We start from the raw sequence: 25901 nt of genomic DNA on the forward strand, positions 1-25901 counted from the left end.
CCATTATCTCTTGCTTCGGAATTTCTCACGAGCTGTATCGGCTTTTAGCATGTCTACGTCATTCATCGCATTAGCTACGCGAACCTCTTAGTTCCACATCAAACAGTTCCTCCATCGAGTACGGTAGGCACATCAACTGGATAATTCACAGTGAAAACTGCATCTGGAAAAAAAAATCTAGGTGAATATCGTCAGTGCAATCAATGTGACCGTGATTTGACGGCCGCGTTGACCTGGTAGGGTCGTTGACCTCACATTAACTGAATGTTAACATCTTTTCCGACCACGAACTTTTAATTTAGGGCCGACCTTTATAGATGGATGAGATTGTGCAGAGAAAGAGATGAGAAATAGTAATAAAGGGATGAAATGACTGTCAATAGGTCATACATCCATGGCGTCTACGCACAGGTCATCGTTGCAGGATTACCTGCGCGAAAATCGGAGTATGAACCAGAAACAAGATAAGCACCAGTCGTCCTTGCCGCCTTTTGTCATGCATTCCGTCTCGCCGCACCCTCACAGCCTTTTTTGGGTTCAGATGACGTCAACAATGTTTTACTTATAGCTCTATAAGGTCTCAAATGTCTATCGAGATCAGAGCTCGGCAGATTTCGCTAAAGTAGGATAGAACTGGTTGGTTGTGTGTTCATTTATGTAAAAGTCTTTCATTCTCTTGAGAAAAAGAATGACTCCATAATTTCAATTTTTATCTTTTTGAAATATTTTAAAAAATAAATTATTTAGTTTATTTAAGTAGTTTTATGAAAGAGAACAATTTTATTCTCTCTAGAAGCACCAGAATTTTCCTTCTAGCTGGTATTTTGTGAATATTACGAAAAAATTTCTGTTTAAAAACACTCTTCACATACTAAACATTAAATCCAAGTGCTAATTTCCTTGGCCTACCCGGCTATTCCTCGGCCACTGCGAAAGTCACGGGTATAAAGTTAAAAGTAGAAGAAGAACATCCATTCATAGTAAGTTATTGTTGTTCCTGTTATGTTATTAGTTCATTTTTCTTCTAGTATTATTCGAAGACTCAAGAAATACTAGAATTTGCTGTCAACTAAAAAAAGCACCGATTACTCGTACTTAGATCTTTTGCCTAACAAATGTTCTTCTGGATGTAGTTTTTACCAGTGTTTACTCTGTGGTTCAACAACAACAAACTAAGATTTTTAATCAAAATCTCGAAAATAACCTTTACAGTAAGGATAAATTTGGAGAACAAAGCATGGAAACTATATAAAGTACTTTTACAATTTTTTAAAGTAATTGTTCTTCCTCATTGTGAATGAAAGCTAATGCCGTTCTTGGTAGTTGTTATAAACTGGCTTCTTACTCCAACTCGACGACTGGAAACATAAAAAGCACTGTTCGGAATTATTTTCAGGTACACACATACTCGCGTAATCAATTTTTGTATTCTTCTTTCATTTTTTGTTCCCTTACAATCACCTGTCCTTTCTCCTTTACACTTGAAAAATTTTCTTCGCTCATCTTTTTTCGGCTCTTGTCGTATGTGGCAAGAGTGCACTCTTCCTGAAAAGAGGGTAGTCTAAAAGATTTCAAGGATTATAATGAGTAGCGGGCTGGAGGAAGTACTCTTCTTCCATAATTTTGCGAAAATGATTGAGAACCATGAACTTAAAGGCACCACACCACAAAATTTACAATTTTTGGATCTCTCTGCGAAGAGATAAGCTTAGGTAGCGTGATCGCAGACACACGAGTATAAGTCCTAGGAAAGTCCAATTGTTTAAGAAAATGCTGTGGGAAACGGAGTTGACGATTTCCTGCGAAACACTTTCTGACGCGCCACTTTGTATACGTACCGGTTACCTCATCAGCCCATTCATTGGTTTTGCTTGAATAGGCCGCCAAATGAACCTTATCACTATTTTTTCGCTTAGAGGCATCACCCCACGAATCTGAGGTGGTGCAGATTTTAGGTGGAGTATTCTTACAAGGGATAGTAGATTATGGAGAGGAGGGTGATTCCGTCCATTTCTTCCTAGTTGCCGTGAAAAACGGTCCGGAAGATTCGGGGCCGCACAAGGCTGGCGCGCTCCAGCCGAACTCGATGTAGAAAGTAGCGCGCTGGAAAGCTCGAAGCCGTATCTTCCGGGCCGTTTTCTACGGCAATTAGGAAGAAATGGACGGAATCACCCCCCTCTCCAAAATCTACTATGCTGTATACGAATACTCCACCTGAAATCCGTACCACCTCAGATTCGGGGAATGATGCCTTTAATTGCACAAGCGTCGCGTATGCAGAGCTGTCGTTTTGTAAGGTGCATCGTAAGAGAATTTGATCGACAAGGCCGATTCTCACTCCGTTTTCTAGGACAGTAGTAGGAATTGATCGTGCTCGTGATCATGCTCGCAATCTACACCTCTAACCCTATCTTTTCGTGGAAAGTCCACCAATCATCGTCAAATTCGTGGTATGTTACCTGTAAGACGGCGCAAAAGCAGCCGATACGTATGGCTAGTAGGCTCCATGTCACCTTGAGTGAAGAGTTGTGCGATTGAGGAACCTTATAGCAAAAACCAACAAACCATAGAGGTGGATGAGTTACTGTTGTTACTGACGTGATGAAATAGGTTGCTTAATCATTTCTTCCTCTTTTATCAGCAAGCTCAACGCGTATCTTCCGTAAGAAGGTCCATAGCCTCCACGGCCTCCTTCCACCCACTGCAAGGAAAACAACCACAGATCATTTTTCCTATGAGAGTACCATTAATCTTACCACACTGATCAGGAATTGGACTGTTGGCCTGCATAAATCAATACATATCCAGAAATGAAATGAAGGAGAAATTTTTGAACATCTTCGACAGCGATGAGATCAGAATTGGTGTGTAACAGGTCAGTAGTAAAGCTGTAGTGAACGAACTCATCGTATCGACATCCCCTCTTATCACGCAACCGTCCACCATGTGCTGGATTTTGAGTTTTCCGGCAAGAAGTACTGTCGGATACCATCACGCAATGGAAATTGGGACTTCTGTGCAGTACAGCGCACGTTTTGGAGGTTCTTGATTGAAGGCGTACAATATCATTCATCCGACAGCCCAAATCTTCGTTATATGACGTTTGAAGTCGGTATGATTGCCTTAGAAAGCGTACTCCTTGAGAACATGGTGTCTTCCCGAAAAGCGTCTATTTGTGAGTGCGCGTTTCCGTTTTTTTATGTTCATGCTGTTTTCATAGCGTTTCCGGTTCTGTTGTGTTCTGTCTGTACTTCCTATTTTTCGCCCTTTAAAGGCATCACCCCACGAATCTGAGGCGGCACGGATTTCAGGTGGAGTATTCGTATACGAGAACGTAGATTAAGGAGAGGGGGTGGTTCCGTCCGTTTCTTTCTAATTTCCGTAGGAAACGGCCCGGAAGATACGGCTTCGAGCGTTCCGGCGCACTACTTTCTACAACGAGTTCGGTTGGAGCGCGTGCACACGCCGCATCTTCCGGCCCGTTTGTTTTTTCGTGAGGGGTGATGCCTTTAATTTTTCACCTTTCTGTTTTTTTTCGCTACACTCGAATATTCTTCTTTTTCATACATGACGTTAGCGATAAGAGGTACTTTCACTTATTCTTTCATTCTTTAGAGTTTTGCATGGCACTATTTCAGAATATGTGCACACAAAACGTCACAGTATGTATTTTTGAGTCTTTCAGAATAGTCATTACTCTTCTGTTTAAAATGCATAGTTTGAACTCAGAAGGGAATATCATTGTGACTCTATATTTGTTCAGTTAATTCCGGTAGCAAATATAATCCCAGCATTCAGGGCTAAAATAGGCTGATGTGTTCACGTCACTCTCACCCGACATGTACATACGATGATGATCGGTGCTTTGCATTGTTGCGTTGGCTATCAGCTCAGGCGCAAGGGTCGAGACAACCCTTGAAAAACATTGCACAAACATTTGAAGGGGCGCCGGAAAAAATGTTGGATAATCTGGTTTAGTTCACGCTTGCGCGGCACAGTGCGCAATAGGCTTGCGTCTTTCCCGTGACAGGAATGTCTCCGACACAATGTATCCCGTTGCCCCGATTCTCGTAGTACCCACGATACAATAGAAAATCGTTCAACTCCCACGGATTAAGGGTTTGTTTATTCATGTTGTGAAGTTAATGCACTGCGACTTGTGCTACTTTTGGCTGAAACGTTGCCGGAAAACTTCAGTTGTTACCTATATCGTTCTATCAGGTCTCCTGAAATGTTCCTTAACCATTTCTTCTTCGTTAGCATCGACTTTTCATTTGAGAGCAAAAATACTTCCGTTCAGTTGACTGTCTCTCCTGTCTGTTTTGTCCACAGAGTTCTGGAACTTGCAGAAGGTGCAGCACCTCAATATGTGAGGCACAGCTATAGATTCTTCTTACTGTACTCATAATTTACTGCCCTTTTTTGAAACTTTGTTTTCGAGAATTCAGAGATTTTTCTTCAACTTATGCTTTTATCTCCACCAGCATTTATCCCACATGAGCGAGAACTATTCATACCTTTATTTATTATTATTTTATATTCTTATTATTAATTATTATTTACAAACATATATATATATATATATTTATTTATAATGTGGGCTTTTACTTGACTAAACTTAGATAAAGGTTGTTTCTGAAAATTTGCAGCGCGTATGAGGATTCCTAGCTAAGTCATGCAGTGAATGTGCATACTTCTTTGAGATCCTCATAATCCCTTGAAGTTCCACTAGTCAATTCAAAATAAGTGAGAAACTCGGTTTTTCTGCTTTCTCACCTAATTTTGATCGTGTCACAATCCTTATTTTTCTCCATCCTCCAAAATATTGGCATTAGCAGAGGATATTGAAGACTAGAGGTGACTCATCTTTTTTAAAATCGCTGTTTTTACTTGTGTACCATTATTGTTCACTATTTTTTCTTCTGTATTTCTCATTTTCCTGTCTTTTCTCGCAAAAGTTTAAATAGGCCGCAGAATCCTGAAGTCAGTTTCATCGTATCCCTCTTGGATATGATCTAATCTTGTCCTTGTCTTGATAATAAGTAACCAATATAGTGTGCTTGCACAGTTTTGGTAAATACTTTCTGAATATAGGATTGAGGAAATCTTACGTTTCATAAACGTTCCACTCGTTTCATGGCGATTAAGCTCTCTCTCTCCAACTTGCTGAAAAAAATTATTATAAATCAACTTCTTAATTAACGTACTAGGTAGGGTCATGAAGTGAAATGTAAGGTTATGTTTTTTGTTTATTTCTATTTTCATGTGTCTGTATTCGTGTAAAGATAACATTACACCCATCAAAATGACGAGGATCAGAGTGGTCACGAAAGAAAAAACAACGAAAAAACGCGTTTGTTCGCCGTCCCAGAATTGAAGGAAGATGACTTTCCGACTGCAATTGTCAGGAAATAAATCAAACAACAAAGCTGTAAGCGAGACTTTCATTTTGTCCCTATCGTAGAGGAATCCCGACGAAACAGTGAGAAGTTACTCGGATCCGTTTCCATCGAGCCGTCCCGAACTTCAGGCAGCAGAAAAACCCTATCCCTCTGTAAAAATACTTGCACTAACCTCTGGAACAGTTGCCAGTTAGTTAAACAGTTGTTGTTTGATGGTGTCTTCGAGATTAGAGGTTTTTTTCATCCGCACGACGTCCGGAAAGCCGAGCTGTAATCAGTGCAGCAGAAGCATTATCCCTCGCGTTCGGATGGACGGGTTATGCAGCGGACATGCATTTGAGACTTTCACTCGCTCGCTCTGATGATCTAAATATTTGCGTTTATATGCAGGACTATTGCCGCTCTTTTCGTTATTTAAGCAAACCTCTTTTCTTTGTGCCCTTCTGATATACCGTACCATCGTTAGTGGGTTTTAATAGTAGATTTATCTAAGGAAGAAATTACTCTCGAAGGAGGTTCTTCTCGTTTGCTGCATTTTTTAATTCACTGCCTTCTTTCCTCAACTGTACTTTTACATCTTTCGTATGTACCATTCCTCATCTTACGCAGCATCACACTTTTTCATTTTCTCGCTTCATCATTTTCCAATGGCGGAAGACCACGCCTCTTTGTGCGCTGGATTTTCGATGTGGCTCTCTTTGAACATTAGTTTCGATCCCTTCCCTATAATAGGATTTTTTTTTGCATATCAACAAGCAGTGTCTACTCTTTTTTAAATTTTTTTTCGAATATCCGTGATGAAAATGCCTTTCATTCATTCATCATTTATTTATTCATTTTCTTATTTCTTTATTTATTTATTCATTCACTCATCCATCCATTTATGTAACAGCTACGGGACGATATTCTGGCTCATTTTTTTCTCACACTATTTCGCTAGATCCCGTCTTTATTTGCTCACTTTTTGTTGAGATCCACTCTATGACCGCTGGAGTGGACCCGTACCCTTCCAGCCGCGTTCGATCTCTCTGATTTTGAATAAATACAGCGCAAATTGGACTGCTGACTAGATTCATATGCACAGAACTGGCCAGAATGTCTCTTATTTTCACGGTTGGGATTTTTTTGCTATTTTATGGTCAATGACACGGTATCCCTGTATGGAATAAATGAATCTTACTAGAGGGGAAAAAGTATTGAAAGCAAGTCTGAGGTATTTCAATTACAATCCAGAAAATTCAGCATATGATTTGTGGATCCTGCTGAACGTACAATGAGGTCGATGCGATTACTACATCCTAAGATGTAGTAGTCGCATCGATTCAGCAGGATCCATAAGATGTAGTGGAACAAAAAACAGCTCATATTTATTATTATTTATTATTATTATTAGCCATATTATTACTTTATTATTGCTATTACTTATTATTACTATTATTTACTATTATTATCATGTTATCATCATTTATTTATATTCACATTTCCACAGATATTTATGATCTACTATATTATATCTATCTTTATTATGTTTAACATATTTGTTTGTATTTGCATTTGTTCGGAACAATACGTTCAAATTCTTCTTATAGCTACTTGTAATCACCAGCTGCAAAGAACTATACCACTTTCTTGCAAACCAGTTTTATCCTTTCAGGAATAAACGCGGGTCCTTTAATAACTAATAGCAAGACGAATGCTTATGTTGCACCTTGTTGGTGTTTTATGACTATCCCCCTTTGTTGGCAGCACATATGAACATGCATACGACATTTGTCCGGACGCCTTCATATCCTTCCATGCAAAACGAAACGATGAAACTTGAAATGGATAGGTAAAAAGTCGAGCTGAGAAGAAAACTTGCACGGCTTATGTGAAACGCACCGCACTGCCGCGCACCGAAACACATCGAAATATGTTTGAATGCTTTTCAATAACGTCACCGCCATTGATTTCTTCCCTTCACATCCTATCCGATTCATTCCTTTCGTGAAGTTCCTCCTACTTCCTTTTCATTTTAGAAAACACATTTATCAAACTCGATCGTATTGTGAATTTGTTTACGATGATTTCTATGTTTGTTTGTTCGATTGCTCCGGTTGGATCACGGTACCAAGACTTTAAGTCAGGTACCTATGTACCTTGTCAATCCATACAACTGTACTGGTTCCAAATAATCCGTCTTTTTAGAAAACTTTCTCTACTTTGATTGTTAGTTTATGAATCGAAAAGGGAGCTATGTATAGTTTCTCTTTTTCGGCACCGCTGGTTCGTGTATAAGTATATTCGGTCCCACACACCATACCTGGTTATTTTTTAGCGCTTTCCTCTGCCGAAAGGTTTTTTCTTAAATCGACAATGAGCTGATCTGCATCTCCTTCTTTGCTGTGTACCGGACTTATGCGATCTTTACGCATTTCTAAATACGCTCTCATTGTCCTATTTGAAATCTTCGAATGTTAGCAAAATACAACGATCTCTTCGCGTAATTTTCGGTCACAGTTCCAAACAAATTATTCAAATATTGTTAAGGAGATGCTTTTCTCCTCTTTCATTTGAAAGAGTGAATTAAAACTAGTTCAGTTCTCGCAGTTTTACTCTGTGTTCCAGTTCGCTTTTTTTTTGTTGTTTGATGATTTTGTTGTTTTGTCTCTCGACCTCCGTTAGACTGCATTAATTCGTTCGTATATAAATTTAGTTTTAATATTGTGCAAACAAAGAGTGATTGCGGTTCTGCGATTGGAGTTAGGTTCTTCATTCTCTGAAAATTTTCTGTGATATCGTGGTCATCCGTTCTTTGTTTTCCCTTTTTTGCAGTCTGGATAGCCTTATATATCTAGTTCCTAGAACAATTCAAAAATTCAAAGCACACAGTCGTGTCCGCCATAAGCGGAAAACGATACTCTTCTCGATGTTTACAATACAGTAACAAGGGTTCGTAGGATAAAATTCACTTCGTGAATAAATCCGATTGCAATCTTTTCTCTGCTTAAGGTATTTATGAGAATCCTTGCAACTGTTAGAAACGCTTGATGGTCTCATTGACATATTTATGCACAACTTCTACTGCTGATCGGTCTGGATATTGTCTGTCATATTTCAGTACTAAATCTTCTATTTCTTAACGTATACAGGAGTAGGATTCAACTCACATGCCAAATTTTAAATGAATTAGTGTTTTTGATCTTCATAACACGTATATGAACTATGATTATGGTGTGACAGCGCACGATTCGTAGATGTACCTACAAAAAAAATGATGCAAATACCTACAAGATGTTTCGTCTTACTCTCTCTAGGTACTGTATGTATAGTGGGTAATTTCCATATAAAAATTCTAATAATTTCCGAATAACTTTAAATCCCACTTCTCTGCGCCAGCACGTATCGTGGGCGGTTGTCATACGTCTTCTGCGGCGGAGTACGCCGAGAAGAGTTAGTGTGTGTGTCATGAGGAGAAAAAGCGTGTGTTGCAGCAGATGCGCTCACCAAGCTGAACATATTTGGATTCCGTGCACAGATACCAACACGCCTTACTGCTATCTTACCTTACTTAACTTTATACTTAGCGTTAGTATGTGTCGTTGATTGCCATTTAGCTTTAACCCAGTTTGGGCTTATCTTTGGTTTCCAAAAGTTATCATTTGCGAAATATGTAAGTGTCCCGAGACTCAGTACCCAATTTTTTGGCGATGAAATTCTTTGAAATTCGGAAATTTTGGTAACTTAGTACTCTTTGTGTGAGTGGAGAGTTTTCGTGTACAACTCTGATCCACAATGACATGTGATGTTTATCTTGTTTCATGTGGTTCCCATTCGAACAGCAATCATGCATCATTTCGAGAAAGATCTCTCGCGAGTCACTTCCTGATCGTAGTCTGTAAGATCAACTGAAGGCCGTTTTATTACCGAATCTCCCAATTAATATGGTTACATTGCACAAAGGATTATCACCATCTGCTTCGTTCGAGAACCTGAAGCATTGGCAGAGAAATACTGAAAGAGCACTTTCGTGTTACTTCTTTTGCAACCTGACCGAGGTGTTTGGCAGAGCGTCTGCCGATTATAGGCGATTCTGGTCCCGACATTTCATTGGTCTTTTTTTTTCTTGGACATTTCTGAGATCCTCTCCCAACTTCTATATGAGCGCTTTACTGAGACAGGATAATAATTAATAATAAGGTAATAAAATAATAATAGATAAGATAATCTTGTCTAGGTAGCGTTTTACAGTGTAGGCATGTTTGTTTGTTTATTCAAATACCCCAATAGTGCTTCAAAAAAGGAAAACATATTTTGTCTGGTTAGAACAAAAGAAACAACAGAACGGAAATTCCGCACAGAGTTATTGTCCATAGAACCTTCGCAAACAACCCTTCTCGTGCAGGATAAAAAATTCAAGGATGTTGTTTTCTTCCTGAGAAGGTGAAGGGTCCCGCCATGACGTCTGTTTCCCTAATCCACAACGCTTCGTATTTTCAATTTATCTGCTCACTAGCGCTTGAACGACCAACTCACCTGAAGACGAGACGAGCACGTCGGGATCTGGGCTTTTATATAATATTATATATATATATATATATATATATATATATATATATATATATATGTATATTTTATTACAGAGTAAACATACGTTTACAAAAGAAAAACAATGGTGTTTCTACGAAAACAACCATCTGGATCAGAAATATAAAGGTGCTGTAGTATGAGAATAAAAAACCTACCAGTATAAAAAAGAATAGAAGTATTATCAAGCAGCTTTAGCGGCGCAGATCATAAGCGATGATTAGACTCGTGCGCAACCTCTACGAATCACTGTGTTCTGCTATCGGCTCAGAACGATGGCAACTGCGAGCGCACTAACCATGGGACCATCGAAAGCTCCAATTTCGATGTGAATCTGAGTAGTGGGTCCACTGTGCACTACTCCGAGCGTAAGCGCCTATGCGATTACAGCAAAACTCAGGTTTTGACTCGGCTGTTGCTCAGTGCACATTGCGTTGTAGTCGTGTCAAAACGACCTTAAGCTCGGTCCAGTTGCATAAGCGTCTGCGCTCGAAGCCGCACGGTAAACCTACCTACCGGTAGGGTCGAAGTGGGACCTGTCCCACTAATTTCCAGTACAACGAGTTGCGCGCAACGAAACGCCGTTTTGACCCGTACTGTACTGTAATGGCTGATGACGCGGCGCGAACAGAAAAACAATGAAAGAAAGTGATAAAATTCAGTCAGAATCCCGCGATATCTCTCTTGGATCCGGCTGTCGCGAGTCTATGTTAGATACGGCTACAGTTCTCTACTTCGTGCACCGACTCAAAGTCAGTTGCAAGGATACGCTAGGATGGTAAATCCCGTTACCGAAGAGTTACGCATAGTCACGGAAACTCGAACGAAATTGCTTGGCCAGGATTTTTTTTTGACTGGACAGCAGCTGCAGTATATTTATCATGGAACTGCGTACTAGTCCCTAGTTGTCACACTCGTACTTATAAGGACTAGTGATATTTGTAGTCAATCGTCACGCATTACTTTCTCATGACCCAAGTTCTCATTGCGGAAAGGATCTGTGTTTTGTTTCCCCGTCATCGTTACGAAATGCAGAAGAAAACTGGATGAAATTCTCATTCTCTAGTTTTTCTCCGATGGCTATCAGCTCCGAAGAGGGCAGCGTTCGCTGCGAAGTCCCGTAAGGTCACCTAATACGTTCGAAGAGGCAGATTGGCGCAAATCCAAAAGGTTTGGGCTTTTTTCTGCCTGTAAATAAGTACCTGCAGTCACATCAAACAGAAGAGATATTTCACCATAAAAATCACGTTCTGCTTCTAAACACAAGAGAATCTTCATTTTTTTGTACTGTTATTTTGTTTCCTCACCATTTAACTTATCCTGCCGTCTAAAAAATCTTCTAACGTGGGAGTAAACAAAAAGAATCAAGTGAATGAGTGAATTTTTTTAGAGTACACCACACTCCAAAAATCCACTCTGGAAAACTTTTCTTCGAAATTTTAGACGATCTGATCATCGCAAGAATCTTTAAACTAAAACGTGTTTTCAGTAAAAAAAATTCCTACGATCAGAAAGTTTTGATCAGAAGTTTCGCCGTTATTTAGAACTGCACTTCCGTAAAGACGTGCGGTTGTTTTTTTTGAGACTTAGAGTCCTAGTTTCGGACTAAGACGTATTTTCTGCAAGAAAAAAGATTTTCGGCATCATTTGCGCGTTGGGAAAATCATCTTCATACCACCTGCAATTTTCTATCGCTATCACCATTTGATGAAAACCCTATAATAGAATTTATTATGTATTAATATTAATTATTTATTCTAGTAGAATTTAATTATTGAGGTGAGGAAAAATCATATAGACAAAGAACCATCACAAAAAAATGTGTAGGATCAGTAACTTGCTTAAATTTTAATATTCTTCCACAGATATTGCTTTCGAATTTCCATGACTCTTAACTTTGTGCTGTCTCCAATGCTTAACAATTTTGTTGGCTATGGTCATCTGTTCAAAATTCTCGTCAAAGAAGTTCCCTTTTCACTGTAATGCACTTTGTGCACTTTGTCTGCACGAGATCCCCACAGCTGTTCCCCTACGCCACGTTTGCTTCGTCTAATTTTGATTAAGGTATAGTGCAATTTTTTTTCGGAAGAACCGTTCTAGTCGCACTTTACTTATGTTGAGCGAGATGAAGCACTGATTGTTCCAGAGTAACGCCAGTTAAGGTTGTTAACTCACAAAGAAGAATTACTCACAAATCTAACACCTCTGCCATACCTTTTTTGGTGTTCTTCTGCTAAATAATTTGCAGAAGAGACGGGCATTGTGGAGTGCTAGGAAGTTCTTACATCGTCTGTACAGCCAGGGTTCGACGACGTCCAAAGCCAACCAAGATTTTCTTTCCCCCGGCATCCATAAAACTTTTCCAGATTGGTGTGTAGAGGGACTGACGTAAAACAAGGATTGACTCCAAGTAACCGTGTATACGAAGTAAGCGCGTTCATGAGCCTCGATTCTGAATCGAAGTCGAGCAGTCTGGAGCATTTCCAACGGGACTGATCATAGTGCGCTTTTGTTCTGTAAACCTTCTTTACCTTCAACTTGGATGATCTCAGTCGATATTCATTATTTTCTACTGTCATCTAGGAATGTTCTTGTTGTTTTCGACCGTGCCTTTATTTTTAAACACGCAATTTCTCTTACTGTTTAATGTGTGGTGAGTGTTGTAGGAAAATGCGGCTGCCCGATTTCTTGTCCGCTGTCACGCTAAATGTTGTTCTAGCACTTTTCTCCATGCTTATGGCTATTGTGGCGTTAGGGCTACTAGCGTTTGTGCTAGCAAAGGTGAGATGTTCTGTACTTTTATTCTACACTTTGTGTTTTAATCATGATTTCATCGCAATTTTACGTATGTAAACACAAAATTCGTAGAAAAATCGTGATCAACGTTAGTAGTAATCGAACTCCCATCCGCTCGCCTGGAACGTAAGAGTTACCATTCTATATATTTAACCCCTATACAAAGATATGAGGATTTTAATATCTTGTTACTCGTACTTATTCATAGCAACTTTATTCGAATAATCGTTCGATAGGCTCGAATGCTGCACGGAAATGTTTGGTTTTCTTCAGTTTCATTAAAATTAATTTTTGCGATATCTCTAGAGAAACCAAGAACTTCTGATCACGTGAGTTCTGTGTAGCAGAAATTTTCACTTTAGTTTTATTAACATCATTATTCTGGAAGTATTTATCTGCTGGTTATTCACCTAAAACCGTGAAAATTTCCAAACCAACTCGACTGCTTTGGAATTTGAAGATTTCCGGTACAAATAAGCACCGAAATAAATTCGCTGTCATTTCGTTCCGTTTCAGCAGAAAGAGACATTCAAAGACAGTTATACAGGAGATCTGGGTGTAATCGTCGATACTAAACGCGACAGAAATCATGTGAAGCTCCAGACTTAGAAATATCATTGTTACCTCGAGCTATGGATTTTGAATAAAAATTCTCCTATTTTCTAGAGCTCACTTGTAGCACCCCGTCGAAGCTGTTATTAAGTAGAAATTCAACAAATCAGTCGTTTTGGCAGATGAAAGTCAAATAATAAATAGATGATAATAGAAGTAAACAATAGGCAATAAATGGCGATAGATAATGGTTTTTGCATAATTTTTATTTAATTTAGTCACAAACGAAAATAGATAAATCCAAAAACCTGTGAAATTCATTTGGGTAAGGAATCGTTCGAACGGACTATTGACGAGACATCCTAGCTGGATAGCTTCGTGTGATTTACCATGGATCAAGTGGAATTTTGAGGCTACAAAATTTTTCAAATTTCAAAAAGAAGCTCGTAGTGTGCAATCCTAATTACGATGCATTAGGATATGTGGATCCGCTGACCTTCATTTTTTCACTGCTCGTTTACGGGAATTCTAGCGTATTTGCGCGAATGAAATAGAAGAATCGGTCGCAAGATAGTGAGAAACCGCGACTGTACTAGAAATTGCGAGTAAAGCCCACAAATAACTCCCTGTATTTTCAACGAATAAATCTGTAGGTAGCTATCAGCAGTATTACTAGTACTATTATACTATATAAAATTCACTAATCTTTGTGAAATCTGGTCGTGTTTTCTCATTTGTAACATATCGTTGTCTGGGAACAAAAAAAAAAACTCCGTTGCGACAGACACCGTCTAGAACCTCATCTCTGGATTTGAATGCTTGAATGAGAAGAGGACGTCACCTCCTTTCATTACTCGATTAGGTTGATGCATGTGTCTCCCAGCACATGTTTCCATATTCGACGGGTACTTCAAGCCCCGCCCTCGTCCTTCTGAGAGAACATAAGTGAAAAAGCTGCCTGAACGTTACCGTCAAACGCATGCATCGACCTCATATACAACGCTCTTCGATCTGTGTACGAAAACGTCGAATAAAAACAGGAAAATTCGCAAAAATTGGAAAATTCGTATCTTGTGCAGGAAAGTGAGATCCATCTCAAGCATTGCCCTTGATTGCCATTATTTTCGTGTCGGTTAAATATGTAGTCGGCGGCAAATATGTTTATCCGGGAGAACGATGAACTTCTGGCGCAACGCATACATTTATCCTCTGCTTGTCTCGCGCTCCCTTCTCTACCGTACCTCATCGGAAACGAATGACAATTGTCCGATTGAAAACATACATATTCACCTAGACCTAGGAGTTTGTCAGCCACTGCGGAGCGGAAGTGTGCTAGTCCAAAATCTCTCTTTCGTTCGTTTGGCAGATAAGAAGTGCTTTTTTTGCAGGATACCTATCTACAGAAAGAAACTCTACCTACCATGCGAGACAAAATCAAGCGACACGAGAGTGTAGTGGTGGATTTTAAGAATCCAAGCAGTTCGTTTCACTTCCCTTTTTTAAAATCTCTTTTTTTACCTGTGATTTCAGCTGTACCGGATCACTTTCTCCAGCTCAACACTCTGATGTTCCAGAAGAAACCAAAAAATAATCTTGTAAGTGCTTTCTTTTAGTGATGTGAACATATCTATTGAGACAAGAAGGATCTGGGAATGTTTGTTTCTTAAAGATCACAGAGATGCCAGCACTGCCTTTATCCGGCATGCACATGATGTCCTCGACGGGTGGAAATGAGGGCGTTGAACAAGAACTTTCGCCGCTTCAGGTTAAGTACATCCTTTTGCTACGAATATTTACTAAGAAGACTGTCTCTGTAAAACATATTCGGTTGTTTAGGCTGAATCAGAAGTCGCATCGAACAAGGTCAGCTCAGTGTTGCGCGCACAGAGATCAGCATCTGAAGGACATGAAACTACGTGAGAATTTCCTTCTCCTCATTCTTCGAGGACGTCTCTTCCTGGAAATCTCGAATTTATAGGCAGCATACCACGGAACTGAGTGTTGAGATTTCTCTAGGAAAAGGTAGAGAAAGATATGTAGATTACGAGTTGTATGGTCAAGACCGGGGCCGCGAATACGAGTCTGATTGCTACCTGCACGTGGTGGCCCTGCTTTAACTAAACGCAATAAGGCGCTCGAGTGTACGCATTGGGAACGTACGAGCTATATAACCTGCACTGTTATATGGCGAAAGCTTCCCATACATTGCAAAAAGGTGCTGTTGTCCAGCACACCGTCAGAGCCTATAACCTGAAAGGTCAACTGCCTGAAGGGAACATGGAATCTTTGGCAACGACCATTCGTTTCGTCACGCTGAACTACCGAACATTATCGAGTGAACTCCAACAAGCCGCTCTATCCAGACTTCTGCGATATCTCTGTGTGCCTTTTGCTGCACTGCAGGAAACACGCATGAGAGATCGGCCCGTCATCAGCATCAAAAATTACGCCATATATTGCGGCGATGCCGATGTGAACAAAGTAGGTGGCTGCGCGATAGCTGTGAGGAACGATTACAAGAAGCTGGTGGAGGAATTTGGCTCAACGTCGTCTAGATGTGCCTTCCTACGACTGCGGGATCGCAGAGGACGTAAACTCTGGATCGTAAATGCTCACGCACCTACGGAAACTGCTGAGGACAACAGTAAGGACTCCTTCTATGATGAACTCAATGCGTTGATGTCTAAAATACCAAGCCAGCAGGTGGTCATTGTCGGAATCGACGCAAATGCGAAGATGGGACTCCAACAGCAATCCGATGTGCTAGGAAAATGGTACTATCCAGCGGAGCGCACGTCGGACAACGGTGACCATCTGGTCGACTTGTGCGAACAGACGGGCCTCATCATCGCTTCCACGTTTAAGAGGAATCATCGACGCCATCAGCTCACGTGGCAGGGGTCAACCCTTTTAACGCCTGAAGAGCAGAGCAAGCGGAAGATGAGGACTCTTAAGCTTCAGCTCGACTACGTTCTGGTGAGGAACATTCCTCAGTCAGATATCCGAAAATCTAGAGCTGTTTGGGACGTCGCGTTCGACTCTGACCACCGTCCAGTTCTTCTCAGCTTCAAGATACGGTTCCACAAGAGAAACCGAGGAGTTCCTCTTCAACCGAAAATCGACATGGCAGGTTTGAAAGACGATGAAAGTAGAAGAAAATTCCGCCAACGTGTGTCTATTCATGTTGGAGTACGGACCAGGAAGAAGCTTAGCGATGCGGATTCCTTCACAAAGTGCATCCAGGACGCTGCAAGGGAAACGCTCCCGGTTCTATTGCCGCGGAAGAAGTTTGCCTCTGCATCTGCGGAAACAAAATCCACATACAATTCTGCATGTGTTGCGCGCAGCACTGGTGACATCAATCAGGAAAAGCGTCTTAGAAGGAAACTGCGTCGTCAGCTGCAACAAGACCGCGATAACGAGTGGGCGTCTAGAGCGATGGAGTTTGAGAAGGCGTGGGAGGACAGGAACCCGCGGAAAGCCTACGCTCTACTAAAACAGTATAGCGGCAAAATGAAAAGATGTTCCCATGTCCTCAACACTGCTAATATGTTGGTGAAGCAACCCTTCTAATTTGGAAGGAACACTTCAAGACCTTGCTGAACCGGCTAGCACCGTCAGCTCCTAAACTCAAGCACGTCGATAGGCCGACATATGCGGTTAACGAGGAACCACCAACCGAGGCGGAGGTTCTAGTCTGTATTCAAAAAATGAAGAATGGAAAATCTGGTGGAGACGACGGGATTAGCGCAGAAATGCTAAGACATCTTCCTCCGTCTGGGATTCGTGAGATGACAAAGATCATCTGTTCAATATGAATAGACGAAAGGATACCTGATTCGTGGAGACACGCTATCATAATTCCCCTCCACAAGAAGTTATCCGTCACGGACCCCAGGAATTATCGAGGAATCTCCTTGCTGCGCGTTATGTACAAGGTAGTGGAGCGCATTATCCTGGACCGACTCATTAAACATCGCGAGGAAACAACGCGCGACGAGCAAGCTGGCTTTCGTCCTGGCCGATCTACGATTGACCAGGTGTTCATCGGCAAGAGAGTGATCGAAATCTGGCAGCGGTATTCGAAGCCAATGCAACTAGCGTTTCTGGACTTTGAAGCCGCGTTCGACTCTCCTCACCAAGGCCGTCTTCTAAACGCTCTCCGCGCAGATGGAGTACCTGGAAAGTTCGTTCGCTTGCTTGATGACATGAATCAACGAACAACTGTTGCAATTCGAACACCAGATGTCTTACCCCAGTTACCACTTCAAACGGTGTGGATCTATGTACCACACCGTTTGAAGTGGTAACTGGAGTAAGACAAGGGGCAGTGGCAGGACCTTTCCTGTTCATTTTCGCCATCGACGACATTATGCGAAGAACAGTCGACCAGTGTCCTGCCGAGATTGCCTTAGCACCCCTTGACTGACCTCGACTACGCCGACGATGTTGTTATATTCGCGGAAAGCAGTACGAAACTTCAACATGTTGTCAACCTTGTATCGAAGTTGGCTGCAGCCTATGGACTACGCCTACGCCCTGATAAATGCGAGCAGATGTGGATCTCTTCGAGACCACGAACGGGAATCAGGGTGGACGGACAACCGATAGAACTCGTCGATGAGTTATGTTACCTAGGCTGTACGCTGAAGAACAATGGCAGCTGCGACAGAGATGTTCAGCAAAGATGCGCTAAGGCCACTTCTGCATCTAACTCCTTAACGAAATGCCTGTGGTCGACCCCCATCACCAACGAAGTCAAGCTGCGAGTCTACCTATCCGCACTTCGCCCCATCATGATGCACGGATCGGAGACTTGGACAGCACTATCAACGGTTATGAAGAGGCTTGACCGCACGGAACGAAAGCTGCTTGGACGGCTACTTGGCTACTTTTGGCCTAGGGTATGTCACAATGAAGAAATACGCAGAAATTGATGTGATATACCGGCGGATGACACGTGGAAAACATCAACATCCTGCATCGCCATCGAAATTGGCTAAAGTAAATCGCCTTCGCTTCTTTGATCATATATTAAGGAGACCGGCAGATCGCCTTAATATATGACCAAAGAAGCGAAGACGATTTACTTTAGTTCGCCGGGTTCGGGCTGGAAGGAGCCACTTGGCCGAAAACGGAAGTTCTGGACTGAGGCGGTGAAAGAGGACCTGAGAACACTCGGCGTGGATAGGCAGTTCGGACGAGACGTAAGGTTTCGCAGAATATGGAATAGCGACGAATGGATTGATTCTGTGCAAACTCTCGCATAAGATCGAGAAGGTTGGGGTGAGCTGTGTTCAAGGACGGCACACCTCAGCGAAGGTACGGGTAATCGCGTCAGGCGATGACATCAGCCCGCCGATTGAGTCAAGTAAGTAAGTCATAGTCAGGACCACACTGAATCCCCTTAATCGTCCTGAAAAACGGCGTAGAAAACGGACTTGCTGTACGTTTATTCATACGATTCACCTTATGACGCGTCATAGCTGTATACGCGCCGGATTTCTCAGCAATATCTCCATTGATTTCAGTTGTAGAACAACCATCGATTATCGTTCGCTCGCAAACGGGTGTACAGATGTGGCGCGTTATAAAGTGTAAAGTGTTATAAAGTAATTTACACCCCTAACCTTATTTTTTCCTGAAAAGACCCACCAATTTTGGGGTATCCTGGCTTTAACCTTTATTGGGCATAGCGATTCACCTCCGTATTCGTCTGTACGTCGACATTCACGATTCCTTAATCTAGGGACTCTCCATCTTCGTTTGTAACCGATTCTGGAATCTCTGACGAGGATTATTCCTCGGATAGTAACGACATCCACGACGAAGAGACGAAAACGTCAACTGAGGTGAAATTCGTCTACCCTACTTGTTATGGAAGAGTTTGTGCTGCTGTATAATTTTTCCTTCGGTTCAGAATTCTCGCGAAGAAGGTTCAGGATGGGTAGAAGAGCGACGTACTATTGAACCTCCAGCTGAGAAAATAATTGTAAACCTTGAGTGTGGGTCAGATTTCTCGCTCTGTTAGCAATAATGTAGTTTTCTTCCGGCAGGATAAGTGTTTCCCACATTAAGTGAATGTACTGGTTACGTTATCGAGTATGGGCCTGTAATAGTTATTTGCTCATTTATACTCAACTCTCTAGCTTAGTCAAATCCAGATGAAGCGTGGTGCAGTTCCATAAGCCGCTTCACTCGAAGCGAACCGGTAGAGCTAGCGGCTGCGATCGAGGTTGCCTCGTGCCGCAGAGATGAATCGGAGCCAACGAAGGTCCCACATACCAACCGCTAGCGCCACCGCTCCGCTTCGTTGCCACCTACGCAACTGCAGCAACGTTCAGATCTTCTTGACTGGCCGTGATTTTCCTTGCTTATTGTAACTTTTATTGATTGGACCGTGTTTTACCTTACTTTATATTAATTACGTCATTTTTTAATCGCCTAAGCGCCTGAGTCTTTCGTGCGGATAGTGCGTATTTAACAAAGATTGAAACATTCCATTCGCTCAATTTTTTAATTCAACACAATATTTGCCTTGTTGTCGTCTCTAATCTCACAATTGTTGAGCATCTACATTATTTGCACTCGAAGTCATGTATGTTTTTATAATAATTATTTCGAAGATTGTTTGAAGGACTGCTGTGGAAAGTGAACGTTTTTATTTTGCATGAACATTTTGTCGAAATGCTTTTACACGTTGAAAAGATTAATTTTAAAGGATTGGTCTTCAATACAATGAATGATGTTATGCTGTAAATCCAGGATGTCGACATACTTGAAGGAACATGGGTTTCCTTCGATATGAATTCCGCAGAACTTGTGATTTCCCATGTTGTTGAGGAAAAATCACTCAGATGTACGATGCATTGATTAGTGCGGACAAAACTGAGCCGAAATGAGGCCAGGGCTCAACTAGTTCGAACGATACCCCAGACGCAACAGCTCTGGGGTGTTCGTTGGGATACAAAGGGTCCCTAAACAAAATCCGGAAGATCTCCTGACTTCAGATCCAGAGCTGGAACAGTTTTCCCATGGATGTTTCCGTTGTTTTTTGGTCTTCTAGAATCTTTGGTACAAGTTCCAAATTTCTCAAGTGTGTTTGCGACACACGATAACAAATGTAGGAGAATGGAGCCATCACCCGAGCCCATTGATGTATGCTTCGTCAACCCACGTTTACCGCGCCGGGACATGTTATCTGGCATGTAATCGCGTGGAACAGACCTGAAGCTCGGTGTAGTTGCGTGGATGGCTGCACCCAAAGCTGAACAGTGGAGCGCAACGGTTATGGTCCTGGCGAAACCCTCGCTAGCAGCCACAGGCCGAGTGGAAACAGCAATGGTACCAGTTCGATCCCAACAAGTAGCTGAATTGCGCTTACGCAACTCCACCGTGTCCCAGGTCGTATTAACTTGCCCTAACTTACTTAACTTAAACGGCGGGCAGGTGCTACATCCTAACGGCGAAATCCATATCTTTCCCGGGATGTGTCGTCCTTAGACAAATCCTGTTCCTGTTCGACCTTTAGCTAGATCGCGTATGATCTATTTATCCATCGCTATTTCAAGATGCGAAGCGCTACTGCTCGGTTGAACTGCTTCTCAACGCCAAATAGCCTCAGATTTTCTTCTGTCATCTCCATTCAAAACTTTCTTTTTCGATCGAAAGGCCTTTCCAGTTTCAGCCTGGGAGCAATCTCAGAACAACTTGGACAAGATCGGTTTTGACTAACAATGTACCTAGGACATCTCATGCCATCCCACCAACGCACGCAACCCAACGATAGTACGTTGAATCAGCAACTCGTTTTCTATTTATTCACTTCTTGCTTGTTATTCTCGTATTTTCTATTTCTATTTCCATATTTCTTTGATCGTTTTGTAGTACTCCTCAGCGGTCTGACTCGTGCAGATGGTTACCGTTCTTCGTGTTCGTTTCTCCTTGTACCAATAATACATCAAAGCCAAATGAATCGCAACAATGCGGTAAGATGTAACCTGAAGCGAAGAACAGAGGACTCGATGTCAATTAGGTTCATTTATCAGAATCAAAAAAACCGCTATCACTACTGGGTTTCTTTTGTGAAGTTCTTTGGGTACAGATCTTTGTACGACAGCGTTACCATAGATTAAAGGCAGGATAACACTACATTGACGATGTTTGGATTTCTCTAGCCCATTGACGATAGTACACGTTTCTGCGTGTCAGGGACGTGGGATAGGAACGTTTTAGGGCACCCCGCAGCCGCGGCTCAACTTTGGGCCGAGTTTCCCCACGGTTACCACTTTTTTTCGTGTGTACAAATTTTTGTCTTTTTACATAATTTATCTTGTATTTGTTGCTATTCGCGTTGCTATAGGACTTTTTTACCTTCATTCATTCTGCTTACATACAGTTAAGTGAGTTTTAGCAGCCAAAAATTGACGAATCTGAGTTAGATGATTTAGAGAACAGTTTTAAAGGACTACTCGATGAATCTGATGACGAAACTGCAAAAAATGATTCCATCTTTAATGTTGCGTTAGTGCTGCTTGCGGATAAGGAGTAAGATTCGAGAAGTAATGAGAGATTGTCGGTGTCAGGTAGTGAGAGCGAACAGACAAATGGTTAAGCGACGCAGAAACTTATGATGACTGGAAATTTCCTCATCAATTTGGTCCACATGATCAGTCACGTAGCTGTCACAAACGAATCGATTTTTTACGAGCTATATTTGGACAAGGAAGTGTTGTAAATAATTGTCGAAGAAAAACGAGTAAACAGAGCAAGGCCTAGATTTAATGACACATATACCGCTGAGATCAAAAACTTTATTGGTTTGTTTGTAGTGAGTGAAAAAGCAAATTTTGCATTGGATGTTTCTAAAGAATGCACAAAAGTGTGATTTTCAACTAACGCTTGAATTTGTTTCTTGTTTTCAAAAGAAATAAACCTTTTTTCGTGCCCATGTTGTGTGTGATATTATTCGAAGGTAATAAACCAATTAAGTACAAAAAAACATTTAAGAAGTTGGGAAGTTGGACATTTAAGAAATTGGAAACCGTGCGGTTCAACGTTGAGCCGCATTGTCCCACGCGACCAAAAAAGTGCGGCTCACCGTTGAGCCGCGCTGTCGTCAAAGAGCTAGGAAAAGATAGGGTTAGGGCTATAAATTACGAGTATAAACGTGACCGCGCCTAAATCCCATGATCTTCTCTAACAAATGGCGTGGTAAACGAACTTTTTGTGCGAGAAGCGGACTTTTTTGTTCCTACGAGGTATCCCATATCACGCCATCCCTGTAAGTGCCCCAGTTCCCTCAACTGCAGATCCATTGGTTTTACCTGAACAGCCCACGTAGAAAAACTGATTATCGTTCGCTTGCGGACGCAGTACCTGTACAGGAACTGCAGATTATAAGGAACCTCTACGGAAAAAGTATAGAAAAGACGTTTCTCACGCCATTTTTAGCACGACTAGGGCGAATTGAGCACGGTCACGCTAATACTCGTAATCTACGTCCCTAAGTCTATATGCCAGTTTTGTTGTTTGCTGCCTTTACGCAGGGCGAATAGAAATTGAAAGTGTTTGAGAACTGATGGGTCGGATAGCTTATATTTCAGAGCAATATTTTGAACATATTCTTGATACTAACCAAATCAAGTCCACTGGCGGCATAACCTCCTTCTTCCAGTTCGAAGCTTTCATAATTCTTATATATGAAATATACCAAAACCAACATGATAATAGCTGTTATCAGTTCATTAAGAGATAGTGAAAGATAAATGACCATGGTTTTGTTGTTCTCCTTAATCTGATATCTAAAAAATTTCTCGTCAGACGTGAACTCTCATTTTTAGTCAACTGTTCACCATTTTAAAAGGCTATGTTCCGCTGGTGTCTAAGTCTCGAAAAGACCGTCTTTTTGAGAGTTTTGAAGAGTGTTTTATTTTTGGTTAGTTACCTGGAGCAAAGTGAAGAGATTCTACCGACCATTCGAGTTGGTTTGTGAAATCTCAGATAAGCAGATACCTGAAACATTCACGGAATTCTTCCTGGAAAATAATAGATGTAACATAATGCAATTTATAATAATGAATAATATATGATAAATAATGTATATAATAATATATACTAATAAGTAAAAATAGTCAAATATAAAGATAGTGTTGAGCTCTACCAAAACACTTGAAATAATCTTACAGCAACACTCGCAACTGAACATGCAGAGAAACTCAAAATGAACAGGACGTGATCTGGAGGTAATTTGGAGGTGGTACCGCCAAACACAAAAGCAGGAAGCGTCTAAAAGACAACAAACATTAGTACTAAATTAAAACTCTACATGCATACAAACATTTATTTTTGAATATCAGAGGTGGGCTCAGGGAAAAGTCACGCAGAAAGCGCCATTGTAAAAGTATAAAGGTAAGGGGAAGGAAGGGATCTCTTTGTCATTTTTTTCAATAGTAGATGTCGTTGATAATGCGAAGCATCCTTGAGTGAACCTTAGAATTAACTGAGTGTGGAACTGAAGGGCTGCATCGCTCGCAGTGAAACTCGGGATATGCACTAGAGAAGGGTTGATCAAGCACATTCTCTTCTATTTTCTCCCATGTTCTTTCCGATTTTCTCAGCTCAGATTTTTTTCTTAGCCATTTTGGAATTAAAACAATGAAGATTGAACTGTAGAATGACTAACGGAATGAAACATTACGAAGGTGAACGGTGAAAGTTTGGTTGCATAGAAATACTTGAACTCTTGTGATTTTTGTTTATTCGCGAGGTTGGTTCTCAACTCATGAAACCGTCCTCTAGTTAAGGGAAACTGTTTTTACATGACTAAGCTTAATTTATTTCAAAGTATTTGTCTCAAAAATACTCGAAAAAAGTCGATTAAGGTAGTAAGCAAATAATTCAGTTTCAAAAATTTTCCATTTGTGCTTTCTGCATTATTACTAACACCAAAGTTTTTTTTGTTAATGACCTGAAAATAGTTGCGTATAGCTTGCAGATGATCGCTCAAGCTCGGAAACGTTAGGAAAAAAATCATTTCCTTGCTTTTTCGTCTCTTTAGCACATTACTTGGTTGCTTCGCTATTGCAAAATCTGCTGAATCCAGTTTTTATTATTTGACATTGTTTTTGGTAATCACTCCTTCAACAATAATCCGTACACGGGAACAGAGATGCGTCTTATCTTCTCTTCTTCTACTTTTGAAAATTGGCGAAGCGTTGAGAACTTGCGGTTGTGGGACTACAATCATGGTAAGCACGCTTTAAAGGCAACACATGTGTTAAAGGCATCGCCCACGAATCTGATGTGGTATGGGTTTCCGAGCTAGAGGCTATACAGGGCCGTAGATTGCAGAAACTGTGGGATAACGCTCATCTCTTCCTAATCGCCGTAAAAACGGCCCGGAAGATGCGGCGCGTGCAATAGAAGGCAGAATAGAAGATCGTAGAAAACAGCGTCTCGGAACGCTCGAATTTTCATTGGAGCGTGCCACCCATGTGCACGCTCCGCATCTTCCGGGTCCTTTTTTACGGCAATAAGGAATAAATGAGGCAGCGTATCACGGAATTTACGATGGTGGATTCTCAACGTTTGTGGTGCCGAGTAGGAGCACAGGCATGTGCGGCACGTGTGCGAGCGTGCGGCGTTGCAAGGCGCCTCGTAGGAAAGAAGTAGCGAGCAGTCATTTCCCACGCCTACTTTCAGGATTCATACGAAAATTGAGCGTGAACGTGCTCATACTCGTAATCCACACCTCTAACTCTACGTTTGTCCACATTGACCCCGACATCGTCAATTCGTGATAGTCCCTTTACTCATGTATCTACATTGACTTCTAGGGGAATGATTCGTGGTCTGATATGTAGCAAAGCTGAAAACTCACCACACAGATGATAGTGAGCGCTGCAGAGGCTTTAGACGACGAGTATTTTTCATATGTGGTGACAAAACATACTGCCAGGTATCTCTCTATAGTTAGACATAGATTCCCATAAACAAACAACGCAGCTCCGCAGTAAAAGATTATCCTAGCTTTGTTCATGATCTCCTTCATATAAAAGAAAAGTCCATTTCGTTCATTTTTTAAGGACGATATAATTGTCCCAAAGCACAAACTATTTCTTGAAGTGAATCGCCAGTCACTCTACTCGAAATAAAGGAAGTTTCACCTCTTTATTAGAGATATCCAGAATAATTACTGCAAAATTAAGATACGTCACAAACGAGATGAAATAACCTGACAAGATAATAATAATAAGAACAAGCCTGCAAGAATCATCGACAATTTTTGCCTCACTTATGTGTCAAGTACTCACCGGAAATTTCGATGAAGTAGTTGGCTACGAAGTAGAATTGCCAGAGTTGGAATAGAAGTCAAGTTGCCCGTTAAATATAAAGCTAATCTCAAATAAGTTATGAAGTTGAGCATTATCTGGATTCTTCTCGCTTTCGTCAAATCTTAAATTCGTTCACGTAAGAATACCGAACTGAGACGGTGGTGCTGATCAAAATAAGGCGGAATGATGAGGAGAGACCAGAAAGAAGAGACTGACTTAACTTGATACAGTGGCGTTTCCCACAACCCAT

The 25901-nt window shown here is 41.2% G+C and overlaps 4 protein-coding genes across 9 annotated transcripts; 3 read left to right on the forward strand and 1 right to left on the reverse strand.

Annotated features, from left to right (window-relative positions):
* Positions 1-12638: 12638 nt before the first annotated feature.
* On the forward strand, positions 12639-15433 carry RB195_006001 (uncharacterized protein; the record flags this gene model as incomplete). Of its 3 annotated transcripts, none has more annotated exons than XM_064178844.1 (6): positions 12639-12749; positions 14705-14795; positions 14847-14911; positions 14986-15081; positions 15153-15232; positions 15295-15433. In XM_064178844.1, the coding sequence occupies 6 exons, from the start codon at positions 12639-12641 to the stop codon at positions 15431-15433; spliced, it is 582 nt and encodes a 193-aa protein (XP_064035850.1). The 3 variants fall into 3 exon arrangements, with proteins under 3 accessions (XP_064035850.1, XP_064035851.1, XP_013295854.2); XM_064178845.1 differs by lacking the exon at positions 15295-15433 and adding an exon at positions 13281-13355 and having other exon boundaries at positions 15153-15236; XM_013440400.2 differs by lacking the exon at positions 15295-15433 and having other exon boundaries at positions 15153-15236.
* A 67-nt stretch (positions 15434-15500) lies between these two features.
* RB195_006002 (uncharacterized protein) lies at positions 15501-16889 on the forward strand (the record flags this gene model as incomplete). The annotated part of the gene is made up of 1 exon (XM_064178846.1): positions 15501-16889. The coding sequence occupies one exon, from the start codon at positions 15501-15503 to the stop codon at positions 16887-16889; it is 1389 nt and encodes a 462-aa protein (XP_064035852.1).
* Positions 16890-17245: 356 nt separating this feature from the next.
* Positions 17246-21105, forward strand: RB195_006003 (uncharacterized protein; the record flags this gene model as incomplete). Of its 3 annotated transcripts, XM_064178850.1 has the most annotated exons (7): positions 17246-17590; positions 17732-18220; positions 18588-18691; positions 19066-19168; positions 19237-19321; positions 20542-20720; positions 21004-21105. In XM_064178850.1, 7 exons carry the CDS (start codon positions 17246-17248, stop codon positions 21103-21105), a joined length of 1407 nt encoding a protein of 468 aa, XP_064035853.1. The 3 variants fall into 3 exon arrangements, with proteins under 3 accessions (XP_064035853.1, XP_064035854.1, XP_064035855.1); XM_064178849.1 differs by lacking the exon at positions 20542-20720 and having other exon boundaries at positions 21004-21050; XM_064178848.1 differs by lacking the exons at positions 20542-20720; positions 21004-21105 and having other exon boundaries at positions 19237-19347.
* Positions 21106-21172: 67 nt separating this feature from the next.
* RB195_006004 (uncharacterized protein) lies at positions 21173-25901 on the reverse strand (the record flags this gene model as incomplete). Of its 2 annotated transcripts, XM_064178851.1 has the most annotated exons (8): positions 21173-21316; positions 22954-23119; positions 23263-23330; positions 23502-23603; positions 25198-25362; positions 25484-25580; positions 25631-25772; positions 25868-25901. In XM_064178851.1, the coding sequence occupies 8 exons, from the start codon at positions 25899-25901 to the stop codon at positions 21173-21175; spliced, it is 918 nt and encodes a 305-aa protein (XP_064035856.1). The 2 variants fall into 2 exon arrangements, with proteins under 2 accessions (XP_064035856.1, XP_064035857.1); XM_064178852.1 differs by lacking the exon at positions 25868-25901 and having other exon boundaries at positions 25631-25743.

This window comes from Necator americanus, chromosome I, assembly GCF_031761385.1.
Source record: "Necator americanus strain Aroian chromosome I, whole genome shotgun sequence".
NCBI lineage: Eukaryota > Metazoa > Nematoda > Chromadorea > Rhabditida > Ancylostomatidae > Necator > Necator americanus.